General features: G+C 60.8%; 1 protein-coding gene and 1 long non-coding RNA gene across 6 annotated transcripts; one reads left to right on the plus strand and one right to left on the minus strand.

The window, feature by feature from the left end:
- Positions 1-463: 463 nt before the first annotated feature.
- Positions 464-19245, minus strand: LOC311220045. The gene is made up of 3 exons (XR_014619208.1): positions 19115-19245; positions 2807-2918; positions 464-2208 (listed from the first exon to the last, which is right to left on the minus strand). It is a non-coding gene; the product is annotated as an uncharacterized lncRNA (long non-coding RNA).
- Positions 13178-20920, plus strand: HJV (hemojuvelin BMP co-receptor). Of its 5 annotated transcripts, XR_014619207.1 has the most exons (6): positions 13399-15457; positions 17136-17303; positions 18166-18668; positions 19110-20426; positions 20536-20652; positions 20755-20920. XR_014619207.1 is itself a non-coding variant. In XM_084303396.1 (4 exons), the coding sequence occupies exons 2-4, from the start codon at positions 17204-17206 to the stop codon at positions 19737-19739; spliced, it is 1233 nt and encodes a 410-aa protein (XP_084159522.1). In that variant the 5' UTR covers positions 13178-13318; positions 17136-17203; the 3' UTR covers positions 19740-20920. The 5 variants fall into 5 exon arrangements, 2 of the variants coding, with proteins under 2 accessions (XP_084159522.1, XP_084159521.1); XR_014619205.1 differs by having other exon boundaries at positions 19110-20652; XR_014619206.1 differs by having other exon boundaries at positions 20536-20920.
- Positions 20921-22651: the final 1731 nt, after the last annotated feature.

The raw sequence follows: 22651 nt of genomic DNA on the forward strand, positions 1-22651 counted from the left end.
TAATTCCCTGTTGAGTCAACACCATGCTCCAGCACCCCCGGCCCCGACCCCAAAGCCACCCCGCCGGGATGCCCCCGTCCCTTTAGGGGGAGGTTATGGCAAAGAAATGTCCCCTTCCACCTCCCCGCTCCCCCCTCTGTGCCTCAGTTTCCCCACCAGCCCCATCCAGGACCCACGGGGATGGGGCGCACCCGTGCCGAGCCCGAAAATGACAGATCCCCCGGGCTCTTCTTGGCACCCCTTTCCCTTTCCTCGTTAGTCGGGCGCTTCGTTAGGCTCAATGCCCTCTTGGGACGTCCCGGCCGGGTGCGAGGCCGGGCTGCGGGGGGCTCTCGGTGGGCGCTGGAGGCCATCCGTCATCTGGAAAAGCGCAGCGCTCTCTCCCGCAGCCGTCCCTTCCCGTAAGCGCTCGTTAATTAACGCCAAATCGCCGCGCGATTACAGGACGCGGAAATCAAATGACTTCATTGTGATGAAGGTTTATTGCCGCCGGGGAGCGACAGGACGAAGAATCATTTGCCACTTATTGGAAAGGGCCGCGGGGATCGTGCGCCGCTGCCGTGCCGGAGGGACGGAGCCACCCCAAGGGGGGGGACCGCCGGGCACCCGTCCTCTCCGCCCCGCTGTCCCCTGCCTGGGGAGGTGGCACCCAAGGGACACCGAGGGCGGTGATGCTGTTTGGGGTGGAAACGTCCCCGTGGGATGTGGGGACACGGGGTGGCCTCGCCACGCCGCGGAACCGGCGTTGAGCCCGGTGGCACCGTGGAGCACGTCCCCGGCCATGGGAACACCGTTTGGAGAGGGCTGTTTTCGTATCGTGACCCCCCAAAATCACTCCCCAGGGACTCGGCGCAGGAGCCGGGGTGGGATTTGCCGTGGCGTGGCGGGGAGGAGGACATCGGGGTCCCCCTTCTCCAGCGCAAAGGAAAGGGAGAACGCCGCCCCGGCCCCGCTCATTAAAACCCTTTTCTTCCCTCTTTGATCGCCACGGCCGGGGTCAGCGCGGGCGGCGGCGGCACCCGTGGCCGGGGCTGCCGAAACGGTGACCGCCGGAGGGGTGGAGGGGGGGGGGGGGTCCCGTCCCCAAACCGGTGCCCCCCACCCCCTCGGCTCAACGCGGGCCCGCATGAAAAGCCGGGACCTGGTCAGGTTAGCGGAGGAAAAAGGATACTCGGCTTTACAGTAACGCGCACTATAGAGCCACTGTTTCAGCGCTGACCCCCCGGGTCAGAGGTGAAGGGTTTCCCAGGAGTGTCTTTGAAGAGAGCCATCTTTGATGAGAAAAGAGCCTCTATACAGATGTCTCATAATTACCATGAGAATGTGGAGCACATGGCGGCCGCGCTGGCCCCAAAGGGAGCTTTAATGGAATGTCATTAAAACGCCCCGTTCCGAGGCTTCTCTCCCCGCTCGCCCCACTTTAACCTCTTCCAGGCTCGTTCCCCCGACTCAGCCGCGCGCCCGGAGCCGGGTGTCCCCGCGCTGCAGGGGGCTGGGGGTGCCCGGGGTGGCCGCTGGGGTCTGGTGGCATCGGTGTGAGCCTCGTGCCACATGCCATGTGCCCCGTGCGACGTCCCCGGCCCCGAGGGGTTTCGGCACCCTCCGGCCCTCCCAGAGCGGTGCCGGGTGCCCATTTCCCTTCCCCAGCCCCGGGGAGGTGCAGAGGGGTAGCTCGGGGTGCGGCGAGGCTGAAGGCTTCCCCTCTTCCCCGCCTCGAGCTGCCTTTTCCCAACCTGCACCAAAATCCTTGGGGAACTGGGAGGAAACACCGACCCCGTCCCAAAAATTCAACCGGGGTCTCCCCGCCGACGCCGCGGGTCCCCGCAGGGAGGCCGGGCTCCTCCGCCCCTGCCCTTGGCCTTCCACCCTCCCCGGCTGCCTCCACGTGATAAATTGCCGCTAATAAATCCGGCCACGGGGCTGATCTGGCTGTAATCCGCCTTTGATACACTCGGGGAGCGGTGTCGAGGGCAGCGGCAGCCCCGGCGCGAGGCACGGGGTTAATCTCCGTGAAATCGCCCCCGCAGCCCCGCTATTATCCGCGGGGCCGGGGGGGCACGGGGCGCACCGAGGCGGCCGGTCCCGGTGGGTTTTTGGTCCTTTTTCCCCTTTCCTCCAGCCTCCGGCACATCTTTGGGGTCTTCGGGGACGTCTCGAGGTGGTTTCCCAGCTGGGGAGCGATCCAGGGGTGATGGCACCAACACGCGGCTGAAATGGGACAAAAACACCGAGATTGGAGAACGCCGTGTAAAGGGATGTGGTGGGAAAAATACCCAACCTGGGGGCGGTCAGGGGCTTTCCCTCAAGGGCTGTGGGATTTTTTTAGGGCAGAGAAGAGGCAAAAAATACAATTTAAGGTGGAAAAGCTCATTTGGATCATTTCAAATCCGCCCTTCGTGGCTCGGCAGGGCGACACGGGCTGTCCCCTCCATGGGAACGGGGTTGGAGACGCAGCGGGGGAAGAGATGGGGATGGACGGGGAAAGGGATGGAGGGGAAGGGGAGAGCTGGAGAGGGAGGCAGGGATGGAGAAGGAGGAAGGGATGGAGAGTGAGAGAGGGAGAAAGGGATGGAGAGAGGGAGAAAGGGATGGAGAGAGAGGGCAGGATGGAGAGAGGGAGGCATGCGTGGAGGTCCAGCTTTGGGGCCGGAGGCTTCCAGGCTTGAGGCCACCTCGGCACAGCCCTAAATCAAGTCCAGCTCGGTTGAGGCTTCCTGCTGGAAGTGTGCACGGGTCCCTGATGAAATCCACCCGCCCCATTTGCTTCTCCTCTCCCGTTCCCCGCAGTCCCTCGGGGCCCAGGTACCTGCGTGCTGCCGCGGCGCACGGCGCTGGAGGCCGGGGGGCCGCTCGGACCCTGGGAGGGGGGCGCACGGTGTCCTGCAGCTTTGTACACGGGGACGGCCAGGAAACCATTTCTTAGGGGAAAAAAAAAAAAAAAAAAAAAAAAAAAAAAGACATATAAATAATAATAATAATAAAAAAGTGGTGTCTTGGCTGAGGAAACATCCCCATTAGACACCCTGCAGCAGCGTGGCTCCCGGCCCCCTTCCATTGTCAGAGAAAGGTCAGCCCCTGACTAGTTAGTTATCATTAGCTAAGGCCAATTTAATCACAGCGATCGTGTATAAATCACCGCGGACAGACAGGGCACTTTCCTCCCTCCCGCCTCCCCGCCTCAAAGGTTGACAAATCTCCCGGCCGTCTCCCCCCAGCCCCGCCGGCTGCCCAAGGGCCTTGGCCGCCCGGCCAAATATTAAAGGACGCGGTAAATCACCGGGGCGCTGCCCATCCATCAGCCTGTCAGCCTGAAGATCAGGGTCACGGGGACGAAAGATCAGGGAATGGCAGCGGGGCAGGCGCGGGGACGCGGGGTCGAGGCGGGAGGGACGGGGAGGCCGAAGGCAGCGCGGCCGCGGACGGATCCTGCCCGGCTCAGCTCCGTCCCCAACCCCTTTGCACCGCAGCCACCGCCGTGCCGGGCGATGCTGCAGGTGGGAATTGAAGGCAGGGAGGGAATTGGAGGTGTAAATCGGGGGCGGGATGGGGAAGGAGAGGGCCAGGAGGCTCCGTGGCCACCCCGTGCCGCTCCCCAGGGATGCTCGGGGCTCAGGACGGAGCTGGACGAGGCACCCAACTTTTTCTTGCCTCCCTCCCTCTCCACCTTCCTTTATCTCCCCCCCTCTTTTTTTTTTTTCCCTTTTCTTCCCCCCCCTTTTTTATTTTTTTTTTTTATTTTTTTTTATTTCAATCTAATTGAAGGGGGGGGGGGGGGGGGAGTGGAAGATAAGAGCTGCCAGGGCTAATTACACCTCATTATTCCAAAGGATCTCTCACGCCTCACTTCTCCTCAAACGCCGGCAAAAGCGAGGGGGAGGGGGACGGCTATTAAGGGAAAAGCCTGGTGGAAAACAAAGTTGGTTAATTCACACGGTGCGGCTGTGTGGGGGCTCCCCTCCGCCCCCCGGGGCGCTGCGCCGGGCTCGCCCCGCCGTGGGGCCGCAGCCGGTGGGGCTGAGCGGGGCTGGGGGGGCCCGGTGCGGACAGAGCCCAGCTTTGGGATGGTTTTGGGGTGCTCGGAGGTGTCAAGACCACGTCCTTGGGTGTCCCCAGCTGGACTCAGCCCGGTTTGGTTGTGGGGTTTTGCAGCAGGTGCTGGGGATGTCGCCGGCTCGCTCCGTGCCTCGGTTTCCCCAATCGTGCGGGGCAAAACCCCAGGTTCCATAAGTTCCATAAAAGCCCTGCAGAAAACCCCACACGGCCCCAAAAGAACAGGACAGCTCCGTTAGGGACACCTTTGGGTCCAGTCGAGCCCAACCACCCCATCTCCTTAGGGCTAGCCACAAATTAAAGTCGAATATCGAGGGCATTTTCCTCCGGGACACCGACAGGCACGGGGCACCAACTTCACCAGAGGCTGAGGGAATTTCTCCCATTGCCCAGCCCGAACCTTCCCGGCACGGCTTTGTGCAGATCCCTTGGGATCCCTGCAGCTCCCCGAGCTTCAGAGGGAGCCCAAATTTACCCCCAAATCCTTTCGGAGACCTCTTACGGAGGGGGCACGGAGGCTGAATTTTTTCAGCATTCCCCTCTCCACAGCAATTTCCCTGCCTCTGTACGCGCCTCCCGGCTCTTAAATTCCTCCCGTGGCGTAGCTGGCCACAGGTGAGAGATCCCAAATGCCGAAAAAACAAGAAGGGAAAACTTCCCTCCTGGCACAGATGGGGACGGGAGCCCACGGGGCTCAGCCTGCAGGGCCCCGATGGCCCCACACGCCGGGGAGCTCTGTGCCAGCCAGCGAGGGCAAATTTGTCTGATTTAATTTGGGGTTTGAGCCGGGAGCTGCGCAGGACAGGGTGGCGATGCAGCAAAATTTTAATCAGGGCAGCGAGCACCAAAAAAACGACGTTTTGCACGGCACCAAAGGGCGACGCGGCAGCGAACACCCTCCGCTTCCCCAGGCGGCAGCAGCAGCACCCGGGCCCCGTGCAGCGGCGAGGCTGAGGATGGGCTCTGCCTCCCTCATCCCCCTGGTTTGGGAAAAGCCCCGGGGGTGACGGGTACCCCCAAAACCTGCCACAGGTCCGTGCCTCTTCTCCGACGCATTTACCCCACCAAAGCGCACGGCGCACGCCTGCTCGGCTCCCCGGCCGCGAGGCTGCTGCACTCTGGGCTCAACCAGAAAGCACAAAAATTTCCATTTCGTGTTGCGAGGCACGTTAAGGCTCGTGGGGATCAACCCACGGGACTTTTCACTAGGATGAAACAGGTCCCGAAAAGTTTTTGCGCATGGGATGGAGGATGAGGCTCAGTGTGGCTGGGCTCGGGGTGGACGGGGAGAAATTGGGACCCTCCTGCCCTGTCCCCGCACTGTGCAGAGGCCACTTTTGGGATTAATCCATCCCTGGTGGGTACCACGGAGCGTAGGCACCCCGATAATTCCCCGATTTCCCCCCGTGAACCCTTCCCTACCCACCTTACCCACGGCTGTGCTACTCCGGCTGGGTTTTCTCTCCCGCCCCAGCGCTATTCTGGTGGTCCCACTTCCTAGCTGGGTATCCCATCCCGGGGGAGACGTAAGGATAATTCAGATAATTCAGGTAATTTAGATAATTGCTGCCGTTCTGGAAGCAGAAGGCGGCCGCTTCTGCTGCCCACAAGCCCTCCTCGTCCTCGTGTTTTGTGACCCAAAAGTCCTGACACCTTTTATTTAAACCAAGGAGGGCTAAATCCATCTCTTTGTTCTGTTTAAAAATCAAAAAGGCCCCAAAGTAACCTTTAGCAAAAGCCAGAGAAGTTGATTATAGGAAATCTATAAAATTTCTATAAAATAAGGACACGAATACATCACTTCTGCGGGGCCGGGGGACGTCCTCTGAATTTACAAAGAGGAGCAGCGGCTCGGAGCAGGCGGTTTGAGGATGCCACCAGCCTGAAGCCCAGGTATTTTTAGTGCTGTGTTTAGAGATAATAATAAATGGAAGAGAAAAAAAAATAAAATAAAGAAAAAAAAAGGATAAACCCTCTTCTTTTCAAAGCACAGATATTTATCTGCAGCCTCCACATCCCCCTGAATAGCCACGGGCTGCAGGACCGCTCTTTCGTGCCTGTTTTTTTTTTTTTTTTTTTCTAAGCACAAAAGCCGGGAGAAGTGGGAAAAGGAATTAAAGCGGGGAAAGCTGAACGCGACCCCTCCGCTGCTGGCACAGCTTCAGAGCAGGGGGGACCCGAACCCACAGCACCCCTGCGTGGGAAGTTGCTGCTTCCCAAGCCAGGAATTCGGCTGCCTGGTTGGAGAATAAAGGAAACCAGGAGGCTCCTGCCCGAACATCCTGCGGGTTCGGGCTCTCCCTTTCCTCCAGCTGCCTCCTTTCTTTGCAGAGCCGCCCGACCTCGCTGGTAATCCTCCCCAGAAACGTGAGCGAGTCCTTTTTTTTTTTTTTTTTCCCCCAGAAAAGACCCCAAAGCAGCAGCTCGCTTCTCCCCGCTCCCTGTCAGAGCTTGCCACGGCGTTCAGCCCGGTTGTGATGGCCAGAAATTATTTAAAACCCACCTTGCTGGACCGCAGCCTCTCCCCTCTGAGCCAGCCCAGAGCGAGGAGCCCTTGTCAGACCCGGCGAGCACTGAGCAGGAAAACGAATGCAAAAGCAAGCAAATTAGGAAGGAAAGATCACCGTCAATATCGCGTCGGTCTCAAGTTCATTAATTTGTGCTTTAAAAGGCTCAGAGCGGTGTTAAACCAACCTCATCGGCGCCGTGTTGCTGACACCTTTGTGCCTCTAACGCCACATCGCAGAGCTGCTTTTATCCCCAGGAATTTATTTTCCCTCCCTGTTGCCACAGCCCGAGTCAAAATCCGAACCTCGATGAGGCAAGCATGGAGGTGCCTCGGAAAAAAAAAAAAAAAAAAAAATCCCCCTCGGAGCTTTGAGCTGCTGAAATTTGGGGAAAAAAAAAATAATGATAATAATAAAATGAACGGGGAGGGAGCAGGGAGAGCAGAGCTTGCTCTGGACTTTTTGGGTAGCTTTTTCCCCCCAAAAAACGGGGCACGGCTGCCAGCCGAAGTCCTGCAGCCTGCTCCTTCCCCGGCCTCCCTCGGGTGCTCCCGGCTTTTAACTTTTCCTTTTGCAGCAGCCGAGAGCGTTTTTTGTGAAGGTCGGGGCCGCTCTGCCCGTTCCTCGAAGGAAAAGGCAGCGAGTCCTCCAGGGAAAGCCCGGCGTGCCTCCGCGGCTAGCTCAGAAAGGAGCAGAAAAGATACTTGCAGATTAATACCATTAAGTAGGATTTAAAAAAAATAAAGCAATTGAGGCTGGATAATGCCCTACATAACAAACCGGCTCTATTCTCCGGCTCCTGGAAGGTCCTTGTGTGCCCAGGGGTATTTAGCATGTCTTTTAACAAAGCTGAAGGATTTGTATTGAAGTCGCCCTTTGGGACTCGGGTCCCTCGCTGGCGCTGGACTTTGTGCGAGCTCATTTCCACCTGCGGACCACGCAGAGGTGGAAAATGCCCCAAAATTGGCTTCTTACCGGCCGCAGGCGGCCACACAGGTGGCACGAGCTCCGGGGCTCAGCACCGCATCCTGCACCCATGGCACGGGAAGGGGATGGAGCAGCTGCGGCGGGTGCCGGGCCATCGTCCCCTGCTCAAGAGGGGATTTTCCTGTTAGAAGCCCGTTTGTTAAAATTTTAGGCATGTTTCATATCCTATTTCTTTCCCCCAGGAGCTGGCGGAGGCTCTGCGAAGTGTGGCTGCTGCCCCAACTTCCCTGCGGCTGCAGAGCGACGGGGCTGGGAAGCAGCAAACGGCGAGGGGTGAGCGGTGCGGGGGCACTTTGAGCTCGTCCCTCCTGCCCCGATGTCCCTGGGGGCTTCCTCCCCTGCCCACAGCACCTGCAGGGTCACACCGCCCCAATCCTAAAACCCAGGACCCGATCCCAAAAGCCAGGACCTGATCCCAAAAGCCAGGACCCGATTCAGGGCCCCGACACGAAAAGGGGCCTTGGCACAAACACATTCCAGGCTCTTTGTGGGGTCCCCTCAAAAACAGATTCGGGAAAACCCCTCTGTGTCTCTTGGCTGTTTTCTTTTCAGGCTGTGTTAATTGTTTGGCTTTAGAAGGGGACTTCCCAAATGTTTTGGGTGGCAAACACTCCAGCGGGCAAAGTCAGCCCCAATTCACACTTCTCAGCAGCTCGGGGAACTTTTCCTCTGCCCCCAGGTAGCCCTAAGCCAGGCTCGCTTTCCTCATCCTGCAAAAATAACATTTGTTCTTACGCCAGGTCAATATTTCCTCCCGAAATCCCATTTTTCAACCCTTCATTCCATTTCCCTGACAGGCTTTGTTTTGTGGTCACAGGACAATATATTTACCCCGCTTTGCTATTGTCCCTTTTCTGGAGGAGCTGATTGCATTAAAATCTCTCGCCAAGACAAAAAAAAAAAAAACAAAAAAACAAGCAGATGATTCATTCAAACACGACGCAACCTCTTCGGCGGCGTTTCTTTCCCAAGGTACCTGCTCTCAGGGCAGCTGTTGAACCAAAAAACCTTGGGCATGGCTCCGGCCACCGCCTGACCCTACAAAATTAATTCTGCGCGATGCTTCCCACGCTCAGCGCCTTCGCCGAGGTGCCTGCGAGGAGAGGAGGAATTACAGAGTGTGAATACAGAGCGTGGAGTCTGCATCTGGGAAGATTTTTGTGGCAAACTCGGGGTCCTTGGGGCAGTTTTTGGCTCAGCCACCCAAGGGTCCGGCGCTGCGTTGCCTTTAGCCAGCGTCGCCAGCAGCGGGGGGATTTCTGGGCTCGGGTTTGGGAGCACCACAAAAAAACAGGCAGCATCCCCCAGGGAAATAAAACCCAACAGAGCCGAAGCTGAAGGCTGGAGACAGCGATGGGCAGGGGAAGAAAGGGAAAATCAGCCAGGATGCCACGGGGGGAAGCTCTCCGGGTTAGGACCCTGACTTGCTGCGGTGAACGCCGGCTGCTGGCATGGGGCTGTCCCTTGCTTTTTGCTTTTTCACCACATTTTTCCTGTTTTAAAGAAGCTGAGTGAAATCTTCAGCTGAAGGCGGCTGCATCGGGCTGGGTGCTTCAGGGACAGCTCCTTTGATGCCGGCCTTTTTGCCCCACACGCCAGGGGATGAAACAGGAGCAAGGGTGAACCCCCGGGGGTGCACGGCCAGGAGCCACTGCGGGATCACCCTTGGGGTCTGCCTGGGGGAAAAAAGCCTCGTAGGACAGCTCCTGGCTGTCCCACCAGAACCTCAGCGTGTGTTTATTCCAGATTTTTAATTCCTCCCCCAAACTGGCCACGGCCAGGTGAAAAGATGCCCGGATGGGACAGGCACGACGCAGCCCTCGCGCACCCTCGGGCAGGGGGGGGGCTGCAGCCCCCTGGGGGCACCCCCTGGCACCCGGCTGGGGCCAGCAGTGCCCCAGCACCTCACCACACCTCCACCCATCGCTTTGGCATTTGTGGTTCCACTTTGGGCTGATTTCCCTTATTTTGAGGGCACCCATTTCCCACGGCGCCTGTGCCTACCACAGCGCTGGCGGCCGCCGGGACCCGTTTTCATTCCCCTCACAAAGAGGCACATGGCTGCTTTTTTTTTTTTATCTTCCCCTCGTTTTGCAGGGAAGGGATCACCACGGCCTCCTGCAGCCCCCCCCAGAGCTGACTTCACCATCCCCTAAACCACAATTTATTTGTTTTGCCCGAGCCCCCGACCTCGGCAAAAGTTTGGCGAAGGAAAAGAGTTTTGGCGAGCGTCAGCAGCGGGCAGGCCCGCGAGTGGCACTGACGGAGGAGTCTATTAAATTAAAAAAAAAAAAGAAAAAAAACCAGCAGCCCTGCACACTACTTACGCCAGAGGGGCAGGTTTGTGTGGATGGGCCAGGTCGAGCCCGGCTTTTCTGCATTAACCCATCACTGCCCTGCCCCACGGACAAAGGAAACGGTGCTGGTCCCCCAGCCCTGCGCCCCAAACCCCAGCACGGCCGCTGCCGAAACGAAAATCCTACTCGCTGCGTTACTGCTGTTGTTATTTCTGAAAACAGGAGAAAACGGGAGGCAGCAGAAAATCAGAGGAAAGCAATTAAAAGTTGGCGAGGCGGCGGCGAGCGGCCGCTGCTGGGCTCCGACCGCGCCGGCGGCATCGCGCCGGGACCGGGGGTGCTGGGGTCGCCTGGGGGTGCCGAATTTGCTGCATGAGGAGGGGGAATCTGGGGGGTTTGGGGGGTTTTGGGGACTGCTGAGGGAGGCAGGGAGCTGCGCTTTGCCTCCAGAGCCGTGCTTGCAGCTCCCAGCAGGGTTTCGCCAGCAAAGCCGAAGCGACGGCATCGGATGCTGTTGGCTCCTCTGCGGCTGGGCTGGGAGCTCTCCCTTTTCCCTCCCCAGCTGGAGATTAAAGACATTTTAGTTGGAAATAGTGACATAAAAAGCACATTTCCCCCCTCCAAACATCGCCTTTTTTTTTTTTTTTTTTCCTAATCCCCAGGTGCAAAAAGGAGAGCGAAAGCACGCCGACCGCGCTGCCGAACCCCGCGCTGACCCTTCGTTAAGCACGGAGACCAATTACCCATTCCTCTCTCGTTTTGCCTCTCTCCAAGCAGCCCCGCCGGCCCCAGCAGTGCCTTACCCCGGCAGCTCCTGCACATCCAGGTCCCAAATGTCGCCTGCAAAAGCTCTGCCCGATTTGCATAGCAGTGCCGGCGAGCCGGACTGGTTCGAGGGGACAGAGGCAGCCTTTCCAGGCCCTGAATGGCTTTGTGGAAAAAAAAAAAAAAAAAAAAAAATCAACAACCCAACCCTCTAATCTCTGGGGATTCACGCCTTTCCCCGTGCTCCGGGTCGGATTCGGAGCCCCGTTTGCTGCCAGCGAGCTCCGAGAGCGCTGGAGCAGAGCACGGCGCTCCCGGCTGCCTGGTGTGAGGGCAAATTGCAAAGCTCGGCAGGGGCGAAGCGGGCGCACCCCGATTTTAGGGGCACCTAAGGGTGGCAGGCAATGGGGTCAGGGCTGCTGCCCCGCCGCAGGGACCACAGACGTGGTGGGGAGGTGGTTGGGACGGGGCACCCGGTGCCACACGGCTGGGTGACGGCGAGTGGCACCGGGGACGTGCCCGGAGAGCGCCCCAGGAGAGCGCAGGGGCAGGGGGTGCCTGGAAAACCCAAATGTGCTCCTCCACTGCTGTGCGCCCCCCCGGCTGTTGGGTACCCACGCTTGCACGCCTTGCACACGCTGGGCTTACACTCATGTGCCTTGCACACCCCTTGCACGCTCCGTGCCCACGCGCACACGCGCCTCACGCCCAAGGGTTTCGGTCTCCTGCCCCGAAACGCAGCTCGGCAGGGCAATGGGGGCACCGGGACCCCCCCCTCTGTTTCTTCCTCCCCTCCCAGCCCAGGCCCCGGAGAGGAAGCCCCCTCGAGTCCCGTGTCACAGCCACACAATTGCACCGAGTTTGGGAAGTCTCCGGGTGATTTACTGCATTTTCCGATCCCTCACGCATCGGGGGGTGTGCGTGTGTGGATATTTCTCTATTTCCCTTCCTAAACAATCCCATAAATTGAAGGCTGTTTTTATTTTTTTCCCCCTTTCAAACCCAACCATTTCCAGGTATTCTTGGGCTGCAGCTGGGAATTCATTTCCTTCCATCCAGGAGTGAGGAAAATCCCTTCCCTGCAGGACAGCCATGGGCAGAGATGTGTCCCCCCCCCAGCCCCTCTCCTCTTTTCCCCAAATCTCTGCTCAAAGCATCCAAAAACCATCTCGAAATCCCAGCACCAGCTGCTGCCCAACGGAAACAACCCCGGGTGATTCTCCCCAGTTTTGCCACCAGCTTGGAGCTGGGTGGGCGAGCCCTAGAGGGCCGGGACCTCTCCCCAAGACCCCCCCGGGGGTGATTTCCATGCCCTCCCCCTCCCCAGCCTGGTTTTACCCCTCCTTTAACCGGGCCGCGTGGAAGGAGGAGTGGGGAAACTGAGGCACGGAGCGGACCCCCCCAAAAACCCCCCCGCGCCCCTCGCTGGCCCCGGCAGGGCCGTCCCCACAGTCCCCCCCCTCCCCACGGGTCCCTGCTGCCACTCGCGACGTGCTGCTGCCACCTGGTGGCCCCGTGTCCCCGCTGTCCCCAAGGGTCCCCCCTCCCCTCTCCACCAGCCCCTGGGCGCATCCTGCGCCCTGCCTGGGCTCTGCGCACGGGGAGTGGGACAAAAAGGGGGGGGACCCCCGCCCCCAGCAGCACCCACGCAGCGGGACCCGGCCCCAAATCCCCCCCCCGGGACCGTGGGGATGCCGGGGAGCTGCAGTAAGGGATGGGGAAACTGAGGCAGGGGGAGGCAGCGCGATGCTTTCCAAAGCTGCCCCCCCGGCATCGCCGCCTTCCCGCACCGCTGGCCAAAGCAAGTAGGGTGTTAAAAAAAATTAAAAATAAGGGTGGGGGGGTCCGGCCCCATCTGCTCCCAGCTTTTTTTAGAGCTCCCCAGCCCCGCAGCTGCTGAGCAGGTGCCGTGGGTGGGTGATTTATCTGCACGGTGGCATCTCGGGAGCGCTGCCCGGGCACGGGACTGGGATCTTTTGCTCCAAAGGGGGCCGAGGGATGCCAGCCCCGTGTGGGTGCGGGCAGGGGGCTCAGGGGGTGCAGGTTGTAGGGTGCAGCTCCCCAGGCCTCCCCTGGTCTCCTCGAGGTCTCCCCTCTCCGGCTGCAGCACCGAGGTTTCTGCTCCTCCCAGCAAGGAGCGGGAAAGCTGGCGAAACCTGGAAGAAAACCTGAATTTTGTTAAAGATTTGCAGCCCCGTTGGGTTTTCCAGCTCCCTCCTCGCAGGGCTGGGAGAAGGGCCCATCCCCGCAGGCCCTCTGCTCCATGCGGGTGCTCTGCGCTCGGGGTGCAGCCGAAATGGGAGCCCTCCCCGGGGTCCCCAGAGGTGGGATTCAGGCTGCAGAGCCCGTGGAGACCCCCAGGACCCGCAGCTCCTCCCGGTCCCACCAGGACCCCGCGCCCACCCCACGCGTGGCGCGTGCTGTGCGGAAACCTTGGGCTCTCCCTCCCTTTCCCTTCCCCTCCCCACTGGAATCCGGCTTTCGGGATCAAAAATACTGCTGGCTATTTTTAAAGCACCGACTTAGCCCCTCTCCTCCTGCGGTGACGGATCGGGCTGTCGTAAAGCTCAGCTGTTTTCCGCTCCCTCCCCACCGAGCCCCGGGCAGTAACGGGCTCGATTCCCCCCTCGCTGCCACCCCGGAGCGAAGCCAGGGCAGGATTCGTGCCCGAGGTGCTGGGGGCATTGGGCAGCACGACCCACTGCTGCCGGGGTGAGTGGAGCACGGGGATCCTCTGTGCTGGGTGGGACAGGGGAGGGGGCTCCGTGCCCGGCGTGGTGAAGGCGGTGGGGTCGAGCACCGCGCACGCGTCCCTCTCCGTCGGAGGGAAGCGAGAGCTTCTCTTCCAAGGAGCTGGCACCCTCTGCCTGGCGAATCCTGGCTTCTCAGGCACCTGCTCCTCTTCCACCCGTGATCCCGAGGTGGGAGCAGGCACGGGGACGATGCTCACGGCTCCTCCCTGGCTGGCCCCGTACCCGAGGGACGCTCGGGTGCACGAGCTGGAGGCGCTCAGCGGCACGGCAAGCGATGCTGGAGGCTGCTCTGCCCCCCGGCCACGTGCATCCAAAGCCCTGATGGAGGCAGGCAGCTCCTCTGAGACCAGTGCTTGAGGTGTGATTTGCTGAGCGTCCCCCTCCACGCTGGCTGGTTTGGGTGCAACCCCCCCGGGGTGCTCCCGATGACCCCCGTAGCAGGGGGTTGCAGCTCGGAGCTGAGCGGGGGCTGCTCTCCCGGAGCGAATCCAACCTCGAAAGCCCCGGGGTTAGACCCTGACGCAGTGGGTGGTGTTGGAACCGGGTGATCTTTAAGGTCCCTTCCAGCCCAAACCATCCTGCGATACCAAAGCCTTGCCAAACTCGTGGTGCTGGGGCTGGGGCTGAGCCGTGATGGCACCAGCTCGACCTCCAGCCTTCCCCAGATGAGCGTCCACGTGGGTGATGCTCAGAGAAAGCCCCCCACCGCCTGCTGCACACCACAACCAGGGTCTTTCCCCACTCCCAGTGCTTGGGAAGCCCTCATCCTTCAGGACAGGAGGGTTGGGGCGAGTCCAGCTGCTCTGCAGACAGCTCCCCAGCCTCATGGTGGCAGGATTCGGGGACCCAGCTGGCGGGATCGGGGTTTTGCACCTCCCAAACCTCCAGCTGATTCCTCTGGTGGGAAGCGGGGAGCTGGCTTTCCGAAGAGGTTTGACGGCAGCTGCTTTTGGCTCGGCACCGTTCCGCTCTGCCAGCCTGGGAGAAATTCCCAACCTCCTCGACCCAACGTACGCCTGCAGCCCCGGCTCGGAGAGCTGCCTCCTCCCAACGATGCTGAAGCAGCCGATGGCTTCATTTCAGGATCCAGCACCCCCCCAGCACCCCCAGCACCCGGTCCCGGGGTGCCCCATCGCCCAGCCTCTCCCCTCGGGGCTGCGGCAGCCGGGATGCCCCAGCCTGGATCCTCCAAACGAAATCTCCCCCGGCCAAACGAGGCGGCTGGGTGGGATGCCGAGCGGCTCTCGCCCAGCCCAGATGGCCCCGGCTGCCGTTCCCGGAGGAATTTCCACCTGCCCGGCCCCCGCCCCGCGTGTAACCGATTCCCCAGCTCCGTGTCGGTGCTGGGGGCTCGCTGCGGGGGAAGGCAGACGGGAGGATGCCGGGCACCCAGCACGGACCTCGGGAGGCTGCGCTGGGATTGGGGTGTTATTTTTTTAAACAAGATTTTTTCCACTCTCCCGTTATCCCTCGTTACCAGGTAACAGACCCCGCACATAAATACCGGGCAGGGAAGGGAGCTGCAAAGCCTCCGCGCGTCCAGGGGCAAAAAATAAACGGGCACCCAAAGCCTCCCTCCTCCGGTGGCTGCTGATGCACCACCAGCTGGGATTTGGACCCAAGCTGCTCTTTCGTCCTTGTTTTCCCTTCCTCGAGCCGCAACCCACGAGGAAGGTGGACTGAGGCACTTAAAACACGAGCCTGGCTGCGGCTTTCAGCTTGTTCTGCCACGAGCAGCCCCCGTCCCCCCGTGCCATGCACCCTCTCCCTCCGCACCCCGCGCTTGCTGTTCTTGGCCGGGTTTTCGCCCGGCTAAATTTAGGCGGCTCGATTTCGACACCCATCCCCTGCCCCGGGGGGGGGGGGGGGGGGTGGGAAGAGGCCCGGAGCAAAGGTAGCGAGGAAGAGGAGGAGCGGGGTCTGCTCCCCGAAGCAGCACCTCGGCTTTCAGCCGGCTGCGAGGCCAGGCAGGTGCCGAGGACGGAGGCTGGCACGTGGGTGACAAGGAGCTGGGTGACAAGGACAAGGACAAGGCAGCCCAGGGTGGCCACCGGGGAAGGACCCCCCAGGGCCGGGGGTCCTGAGGAAGCCGACGCAGGTGAGCGGGGCTGCGTCAAAGCAAGGGCAGGGACGAGGGTGCCGGCAGCAGGACGTTGGTGCAGGCACCCAGGGGTGCCCCGGGGTGCCACGAGCAGGGACCCCATGGGAGGAGTGGGGTGTCCAAGCACCTTTTGCTGCCCCAGGAATTGTCCAGGGACCACCGAGGCACCTCCTTGGGCTCCTGGAGGGTCTCCAGGAGGGTCTCCAGGCACCGCTGCTGCCTTTCTCCTTGGGATCAGGACATCCCAAGGAAGGTCCCGCTGCCTGCAGACCCCACGGTGGGGCCTCTCCGTGCCCCAGGCCGTCCCGTTACACATTAACCAGCCGCTTATCAGCCGAGCGCCGCACCGGGGACACGTCCCCTCCGTGCCACCAACCCCAGGGGTTGGAGTCTCCAGCTCCAGGAGGGATGCGTGGCAGCTCCCAGCCTGCTCGAGCAGCTCCGGGGCCAAACTCTGGGCTCGGAGCACACGCAGAGCTTGTGCCTCCTGTGCCAAACGTGAGCCCAGCTCCCGGCCGTGCCACCAAGACCTCTGTCCCCATGCCCCTGGCCGCAGGGAGCAGTTTCGCTCCCTCCGAGAGCAGCTGGCAGCCGGAGCCTCGCCAGCAGGTTTGAGGCATGTTTTTTGCTCCAGACACCTGCCCCGTTTGCCACGAATCCAGCTGGCAGAGGGACACGGAGGTGGGGGGGGGGGGCTGCCAACACGCGGCTACGTCGCCGTGCCAGCCAGTACAGCTACTGGTGTTTGTTTGATGGCTGCAGCCACAGCAAAGGGAGCTGGAAGGTGCTAGACAGCGCTGCAGGACTGCCTTTATTTATTTATTTATTTATTTTTGATAAAAAGATGCGGCTTCAGGCTCTTCTCCCTCCCGCGTGCAGCTTGCGCTTGCCAGCAGTCGCAGCGCCGGCAGGACGCGCTCCTGGGGCTGCCCAGGGCACATCGCCGCGGGCAGCAGCCTCTGGCACGGCACACAGATGAAGAGGAAGGGGGGAAAAACACAGATTTCACGTGCAGGACCTTCAAAAGGACGTTTGCAAAAGGCTGATTAACAACCAGCTGCTAACTGAGCCGCCAAGGGCTCAGGTCCCCAGCTGCTGGACCCCGGCCACGTGCAGCGAGTGGCGACGTGCTCCTCGCATCGCCCTTGGGCCAGCTCGAGCCTCCTGCACCCAGAGCCAGCGCTGGGGGCTCAGAGGGGGAGCAGCCACGTGCTGGCCGCAGGGGGGAGGTTTTTGGGTGGAGCAGGAGGTGCTGGTGGCACCCGGCGGTGCTGGCTGCGGGCTTCACGGTGGCCACGCTAAGAATTTGGCTTTTCAGCTCCTAAGCCCTGGGATGCTGCGCTCCAGAGCTTGGGTTTTCACTGCCCCACGCCCGCTGGGGCTGCCAGAAGGATGGAGCAGCCCACGCTGTGCCCACCGTGTAGGGCAGCGCGGGTCCTCTCCGCATGCATCGGCCGCTCCTGCCTATGCCAGGAAGCATCCCCGAGCTGCAGTGGCTGAAAACAGCTAAAAGAAACCAAACCCGCTGGGATTTTGCCCCAAATTTCACCTTCCCCAGGAGGCAGCGGTGCAGCCGAGCCCTGCAGGGCTGCGTTTTTGCAGCTGGTGGCTCCAAACCTGCAGCCCTGGGCACTTTCTGCTGCAGCTCTCCCATCCCACCTCTCTCTGCTCACAGGGGGGCTGCTGGATGCAGCAGGGGGCAGCCAGCGGGTGAGCGACCCCCCAGGCTCTGCATGGATTGGAATGGGGAAAGCTGCCTGCCGTAAGAGCCCCGGGCAGCTGGAGAGCCCCGGCTTCTTCCTCCCAGCGCTCTTCCTCCTCCTCCTCTTCTTCTGCAGGCATGGTAAGGAGCTGCCCGGGCAGAGCGGTGCCAAAGCCCCGTCCATGGTGGGGACGCCAGCAGGAGCTGCAGCCCCCAGGGTTTGGGGGCAGCACCACTGCAGAGCCCTCAGGAGAGGACTGGAGCGAGCCAAAAAGCCTCTCCTTGGGGTCCTCCTTGGGGTCCTCCTTGGGGTCCTCCTTGGGGTCCTCCTTGGGGTCCTCCTTGGGGTCCCAGGCACTGAGCGCCCTCGTCCCTCCACGGTTGTAGGGTGGGCAGCAGGGAGATGCCCCTGGGAGCCCTCCAGAGCTCTGCTCTCCTTTATAACCCCTCTGCTTAATGAGCTTAATTGGTGCCCGCTGGGATGAGTTCGTTAGCCCTCCCGGAGCAGTGGCAGCGCGGAGGAAAGAAGCCCGGGTGGCAGGACGTCCTTGGTGCAGTCCAACCCATCACAAAAGACTGATTGCCCAGCCTGGCCAAGGCTGAAATGGGACGAGGGGGGTTTCCCAGCTCAGAAATTCCCATTTGTCCCCTGGCAAAGCCCCGGGGCGAAGAATCTCCGTCTGAGCCACGTCCCGGGGTCACGGTCGCAACGGCAGCGCTGGCTCGCGGCCGCGCTCGTGCCCCGGGTACAATCTCACGTCCCAGCTGCCCCAGCACAGCCCTTCAGCCCCGTCCCTCTTTGCACTGGTCCCAGTCCGTTTCTGCAGCTGGCAACCCCGAGTTCATTCCCTCCGGTGGCTTAAACCGGCCGCCGAGCTCACTAATTGCAGGCGCTCCCATTGTGGGACGGCGGCGGGGAGGCGGTGGGGGCTGCCCCTTCCCCGCCCCAGCAGCTCTGCTGGGACTCCCCGGGCCGTCGTCGTCCCCGTCCCTTCTCTCCCAGTTTCTTCCCAGTGCAAGATCCTGCGCTGCAACTCCGAGTACGTGGCCGCCACCCTCAACCTGCGGGGCTCTGGCAGGACGGCGGCGTACTGCAACGCCCTCCGCTCCTACTCCCACTGCACCCGCAAGACGGCTCGCACGTGCCGGGGCGACCTGGCCTTCCACTCCGCCGTCCACGGCATCGAGGACCTGATGATCCAGAACAACTGCTCCAAAGAGGGCCCCACGTCCCCTCCCCGGCCCCGGCCCCCGGCTCCCAACCACCAGGGCTTCGAGTCGCTGGATATCTGCGACTACGAGAAGAGTTTCCTCTACAAGCACGGCCGGCCCCCCAGCTACCAGCACTGCGCGGCTTTCGGGGACCCCCACATCCGTACCTTCCACGACGACTTCCACACTTGCCGGGTGGAGGGCTCCTGGCCCCTCTTGGACAATGATTATTTGTTCGTGCAAGCCACCAGCGCCCCGGTGGCCAAGGGCTCCAACGCTACGGTCACGAGCAAGGTAACGCCGGCGCCTTAGGGCTTGGCAAAAAAAAAAAACCCTCACCTTTGGGGTGCTTTGGGGTGCTTTGGGGTGTGGGGCGCTCCCTGCCTCGATAAAAGGGCTGGGGAGGGCAGTGGCAGCTAAACCCTTGTGGGATCGGGCATTAATGTGCTCAGAACGAGAGGGGTGAAGGTCATTTGGGGAGCAGGGAGTGCTCCCATTGCAGCCCAGGGATGGGTTATTGGGGGGTGTGCGGGGTGCCGCTGTGCGCTCCGTCCAGGCTTGGCTCCTCCTTGCTTTGTAGCTGATTAAAGGGCATCAAGGAAGGAAATTGCTTCCTGAAAGGACCGTGGGGGTGTGGGCGAGCTGGCGGGGGGCAAGACGGGTGGGATCTGCGTTGCCCTCCCGTGGGGCGGGCCCCACCAACCCCCCCCCCCCTCCCCGCTGTGCTCTCCGCAGCTCACCATCATCTTCAAGAACATGAAGGAGTGCATCGACCAGAAGGTCTACCAGGCCGAGATCGGCAACCTGCCCGCGGCCTTCGAGGACGGCTCGGTGAACGGCGGCGAGAGGCCGGGAGGCGGCAGCTTGGCCATCCGGGAGCTCAGCCCCGGGCGGCACGTGGAGATCCGGGCCCAGTACATCGGCACCACCATCGCCGTCCGCCAGGCCGGCCGCCAGCTCTCCTTCTCCATCCGGGCGGCCGAGGAGGTGGCACGCGCCTTCACGGAGGAGCAGGACCTGCAGCTCTGCGTGGGGGGCTGCCCCCGCAGCCAACGCATCTCCCGCAGCGAGTGCTGCTCTCGCGGCCGGGGGGCGGCCGAGGAGGCCCGGGCGCTCTGCAAGGAGATGCTGCCGGTGGAGGACGTCTACTTCCAGTCCTGCGTCTTCGACGTGGTGACCTCCGGGGATGCCAACTTCACCATGGCGGCCCACGGAGCCCTGGAGGATGCCAGGGTCTTCCTGCCCGACGCTGAGAAGCTGCACATCTTCCAGGCCGGGGCGGGCTGCCCGCACGCCTCTCCTTCCTTCCTCCTCCTCCTCCTCCTCCTCACCACTAGCCTTTGGGCTCTTCAGTCATACTTTTAAGTCCCGCTGGCATGGCGTACAGAGCAGGGGTAAGACGAGAGCGCTGCTGACTCAAGGGCCATGCCTGGCAGATCAAGAGAGATGCCTCGTCTCGGATCAAGTAGCTCTGCAGCGAGGAGGAACCGGAGCCCCAGACCTTTGGAGAGGGGAGCGCCGGAGACAGAAGTCGCTGAGACTCCAGTTTGTCTCTGCTGCTCCTGCACGGATGGCACCGGCTGAGCCTCGCTGCTCTCCTGTTTTCAGTTATCGGAGTGATATGACCAAGCTCTGAGGGTTGTTTTTTATTTCTACGAGAGCTGGATTCGACCCTGCTGTATGGAGCCCTCCTTTCTCCGGGCTGGTGCCACTGATTCCCAGCCCTCTGCGGTCGCGGAGCCTCAGGTCTGCACCATTTCAAGCTCCTGTTGCTATTTTTCTTTGTTGTCTTGGCACCTGTCTAGGACTCAATATAGCAAGTTCTGGACTTTGGACCAGCGTTGAGTTTCAGTGAGAAAAAAATACCACTCGGCATTCCTCTCCTTTGGGCCCAGCTCTCTCTGTTACCGTCGCAGCCCAGCTCACGTCTAGCCAAGACTTCAGGTTTGACTTGTGAAAGAGAACTGATAACAAAGACACCGAGCTGGCAAAAAGCCCTGCGGAGGTACTGGTGGGCAGGGGAACTATGAGCAGATGTACATAAACACGGAGGTGAGGCCAAATTAGATGTTTAATATATTTAAGAGGTTTTAAGTAAAGCAGAGTTCTATAAGTTAAGAAATATTTTCCATATGCATTTTTTTTTTTTTTTTTAACGAAGAGGACTCATTAAACCTTTGCCATCCCTGTCCCACGGAGCCACGAGCGCCTTGCAAAGCCCCAACCTCGCAGCCGTGGGCAGGATTTGGGCTGGGGAAGGAGAACTGGAAATCACCAGGTGAGGGGGGATGCAGAAAGCGAGGTTTTGCAAGTCACATTTCGGTGCACCCCCAGCTTCTTTGGTCCATTTTTTTTTTTTTACCTCTGCCTCTTCCACCAGCCAGTGAATGCAGAGATGTTTCCTAGCCCTAGCAGCAGGATTTCCTCCTCCACCACAGTCTCGAGGCACACGGTGACTAGCGTGAGAGTTTCTCTGTTCCTTGTGCGCCGCTCTCGCTAATCCCTGAGCGTTTTGACATTAAAGGTGTCTATTTTTGAAGTCCTCATTTCCTGTCATCCGTCTCATTTCTTTTGGTCGGCAGCAGCAGGTGAAGATAATAATATCTCGCCTTCCACCCACTGCTCCTTTTACTCCGGAGCACTTTGTGGTTTATATAAACCCGCGCCGAGGCAGGAGAGCAGCCAGCCTGCCTCGCCGCCCCTCTCCACCACGTCACGGGTCCCCGGGGTGGTGGCAATGATCCCCCAAAGGGACAAAACCCTCAGCAGCCCCAACCAGACCACAGCATGAATAGTCCCCGAGCTCCGTGCAGGACTTTAGGCAGTGACACGAGGGAGCCACGGGGTGAAATGGGGGCTCCTTGGTGACACCAAGCGCGCATGGGGAGAGGCTGACATCCCTGATGGAGAGCTGAGGATCTCGCTGCCCCATGGCCCCTCGCTCCCCAGGCCTCGTAGTACCTCCAAGGCTGTGTATCGGGGACAGGAGAGCCCCCAGGACCCCCCAGTGATGTGAAGGCAATCGGGATGACCCCACACATGCCCTGGTGTCTGGGCTCTGTCCCAACCCAGAGCCTGGCAGGAGGGCTGGGGCTGGGGCTCGTGCCTCCCAACCCGCTCACTGACTTCCCAGAGGGAAAAGGAGCCACGAGCTGGGCTCCAAAGGCACCGATCCCATTGGAAAGAAAACCGGAGTTCCCCGTGTCTGGTGCATTAAGGGCATCTCCACATCACTCCCCAGACAAACCCCGAAACCCGTGAAAAGAGAGGGTTTTGGGCAGAGCTCGCTGGAAAAGGAATGCCAGGCTGCCCTGGGCATCTCCCTGGGGTCCCCAGCTCCGGTGCTGGTTGGGGCCACGACCAAAGCCACGGCCACCACCTCCCACACATGGTGCTGGTGCCTAAATCGGAGCCGCAGCCCGGCGGGGAGCCAGGCGGGCACGGTGCTGAACGGGCTGGAGCCCACTCCCGGGATTGTTCCCTGCTCTGCATCCAAAGCGTAACGATTTTGGGGGAAGGAAGGCCCCTCGAAGACGTGCTGAAGGCTGCGGGGAGAAGGGAGCCCTTTCCACCCCTGACAGATTGCAGGCTGAAATAAAGAACTGGAACGTAGGCGCAGATCCAAGGCCCATTGATGTCGACAGGAGTATTTCCATTGACGTCAGCAGGCTTTGGATCGAGCCCTCGGTTTCCCAGCATATGTCACCTGCTAAAAAAGACCCCGGCGACACCGGCCAGCGTTTTCACAAGCGAGCCCGGTTTTGGCCATTCTGCATGCAGATGCCCAACCTGAGCGGTTGCAGCAAGGGAATTCCCAGTCTAAATCCGACCTGGGGTTTGCCTGACCTTGTACACACTTGTCAACAGCACCGGGTCGCGGGGGAATGTCCCTTAAATCCCATCTGGCTCCGAGTTCTAGCAGGTAGGGAAATGCCAAGGCATTTTCTTGGGGCGTGAGGTGCAGTAGCCAAAGCTGAACCTTCATGAGCAGCTTTCCCCTTGCCGTAAATGACCCGGTGAGCAGAGGCAGCCGGCTTGGCCAGCTCCTGGTGCTCCAGCGAGGGCACAAAGCTGTGTACTTTGGAGCTGCCGAGCCACCAGCCTTCAAACCAGAGCTCTCCAGACCAGGCGTAGGTCTTCAGAATGGCAACACTGGTCTAAAAGCTGCCCAAACACAGCTTTGAGGGGTGCATTTCACGCCACGCCGTGGCACGTTTTGTTAGCGAGATGCTGAGGCCAGGAGCAAACGTCCTCCCCAGAGCCTGGGGTGAGATTTG

The sequence above is a fragment of the Netta rufina genome (genome assembly GCF_964035555.1).
Source record: "Netta rufina genome assembly, chromosome: 29".
Classification (NCBI taxonomy): Eukaryota; Metazoa; Chordata; class Aves; order Anseriformes; family Anatidae; genus Netta; species Netta rufina.

Coding starts and splice junctions, on each gene's coding strand:
- HJV (XM_084303395.1), top strand. CDS start 15,115: ATGCACCCTCTCCCTCCGCACCCCGCGCTTGCTGTTCTTGGCCGGGTT. Junction 17,304..18,165: donor CCTCTTCTTCTGCAGGCATG/GTAAGGAGCTGC, acceptor CTTCTCTCCCAG/TTTCTTCCCAGTGCAAGATC. Junction 18,669..19,109: donor ACGCTACGGTCACGAGCAAG/GTAACGCCGGCG, acceptor TGCTCTCCGCAG/CTCACCATCATCTTCAAGAA.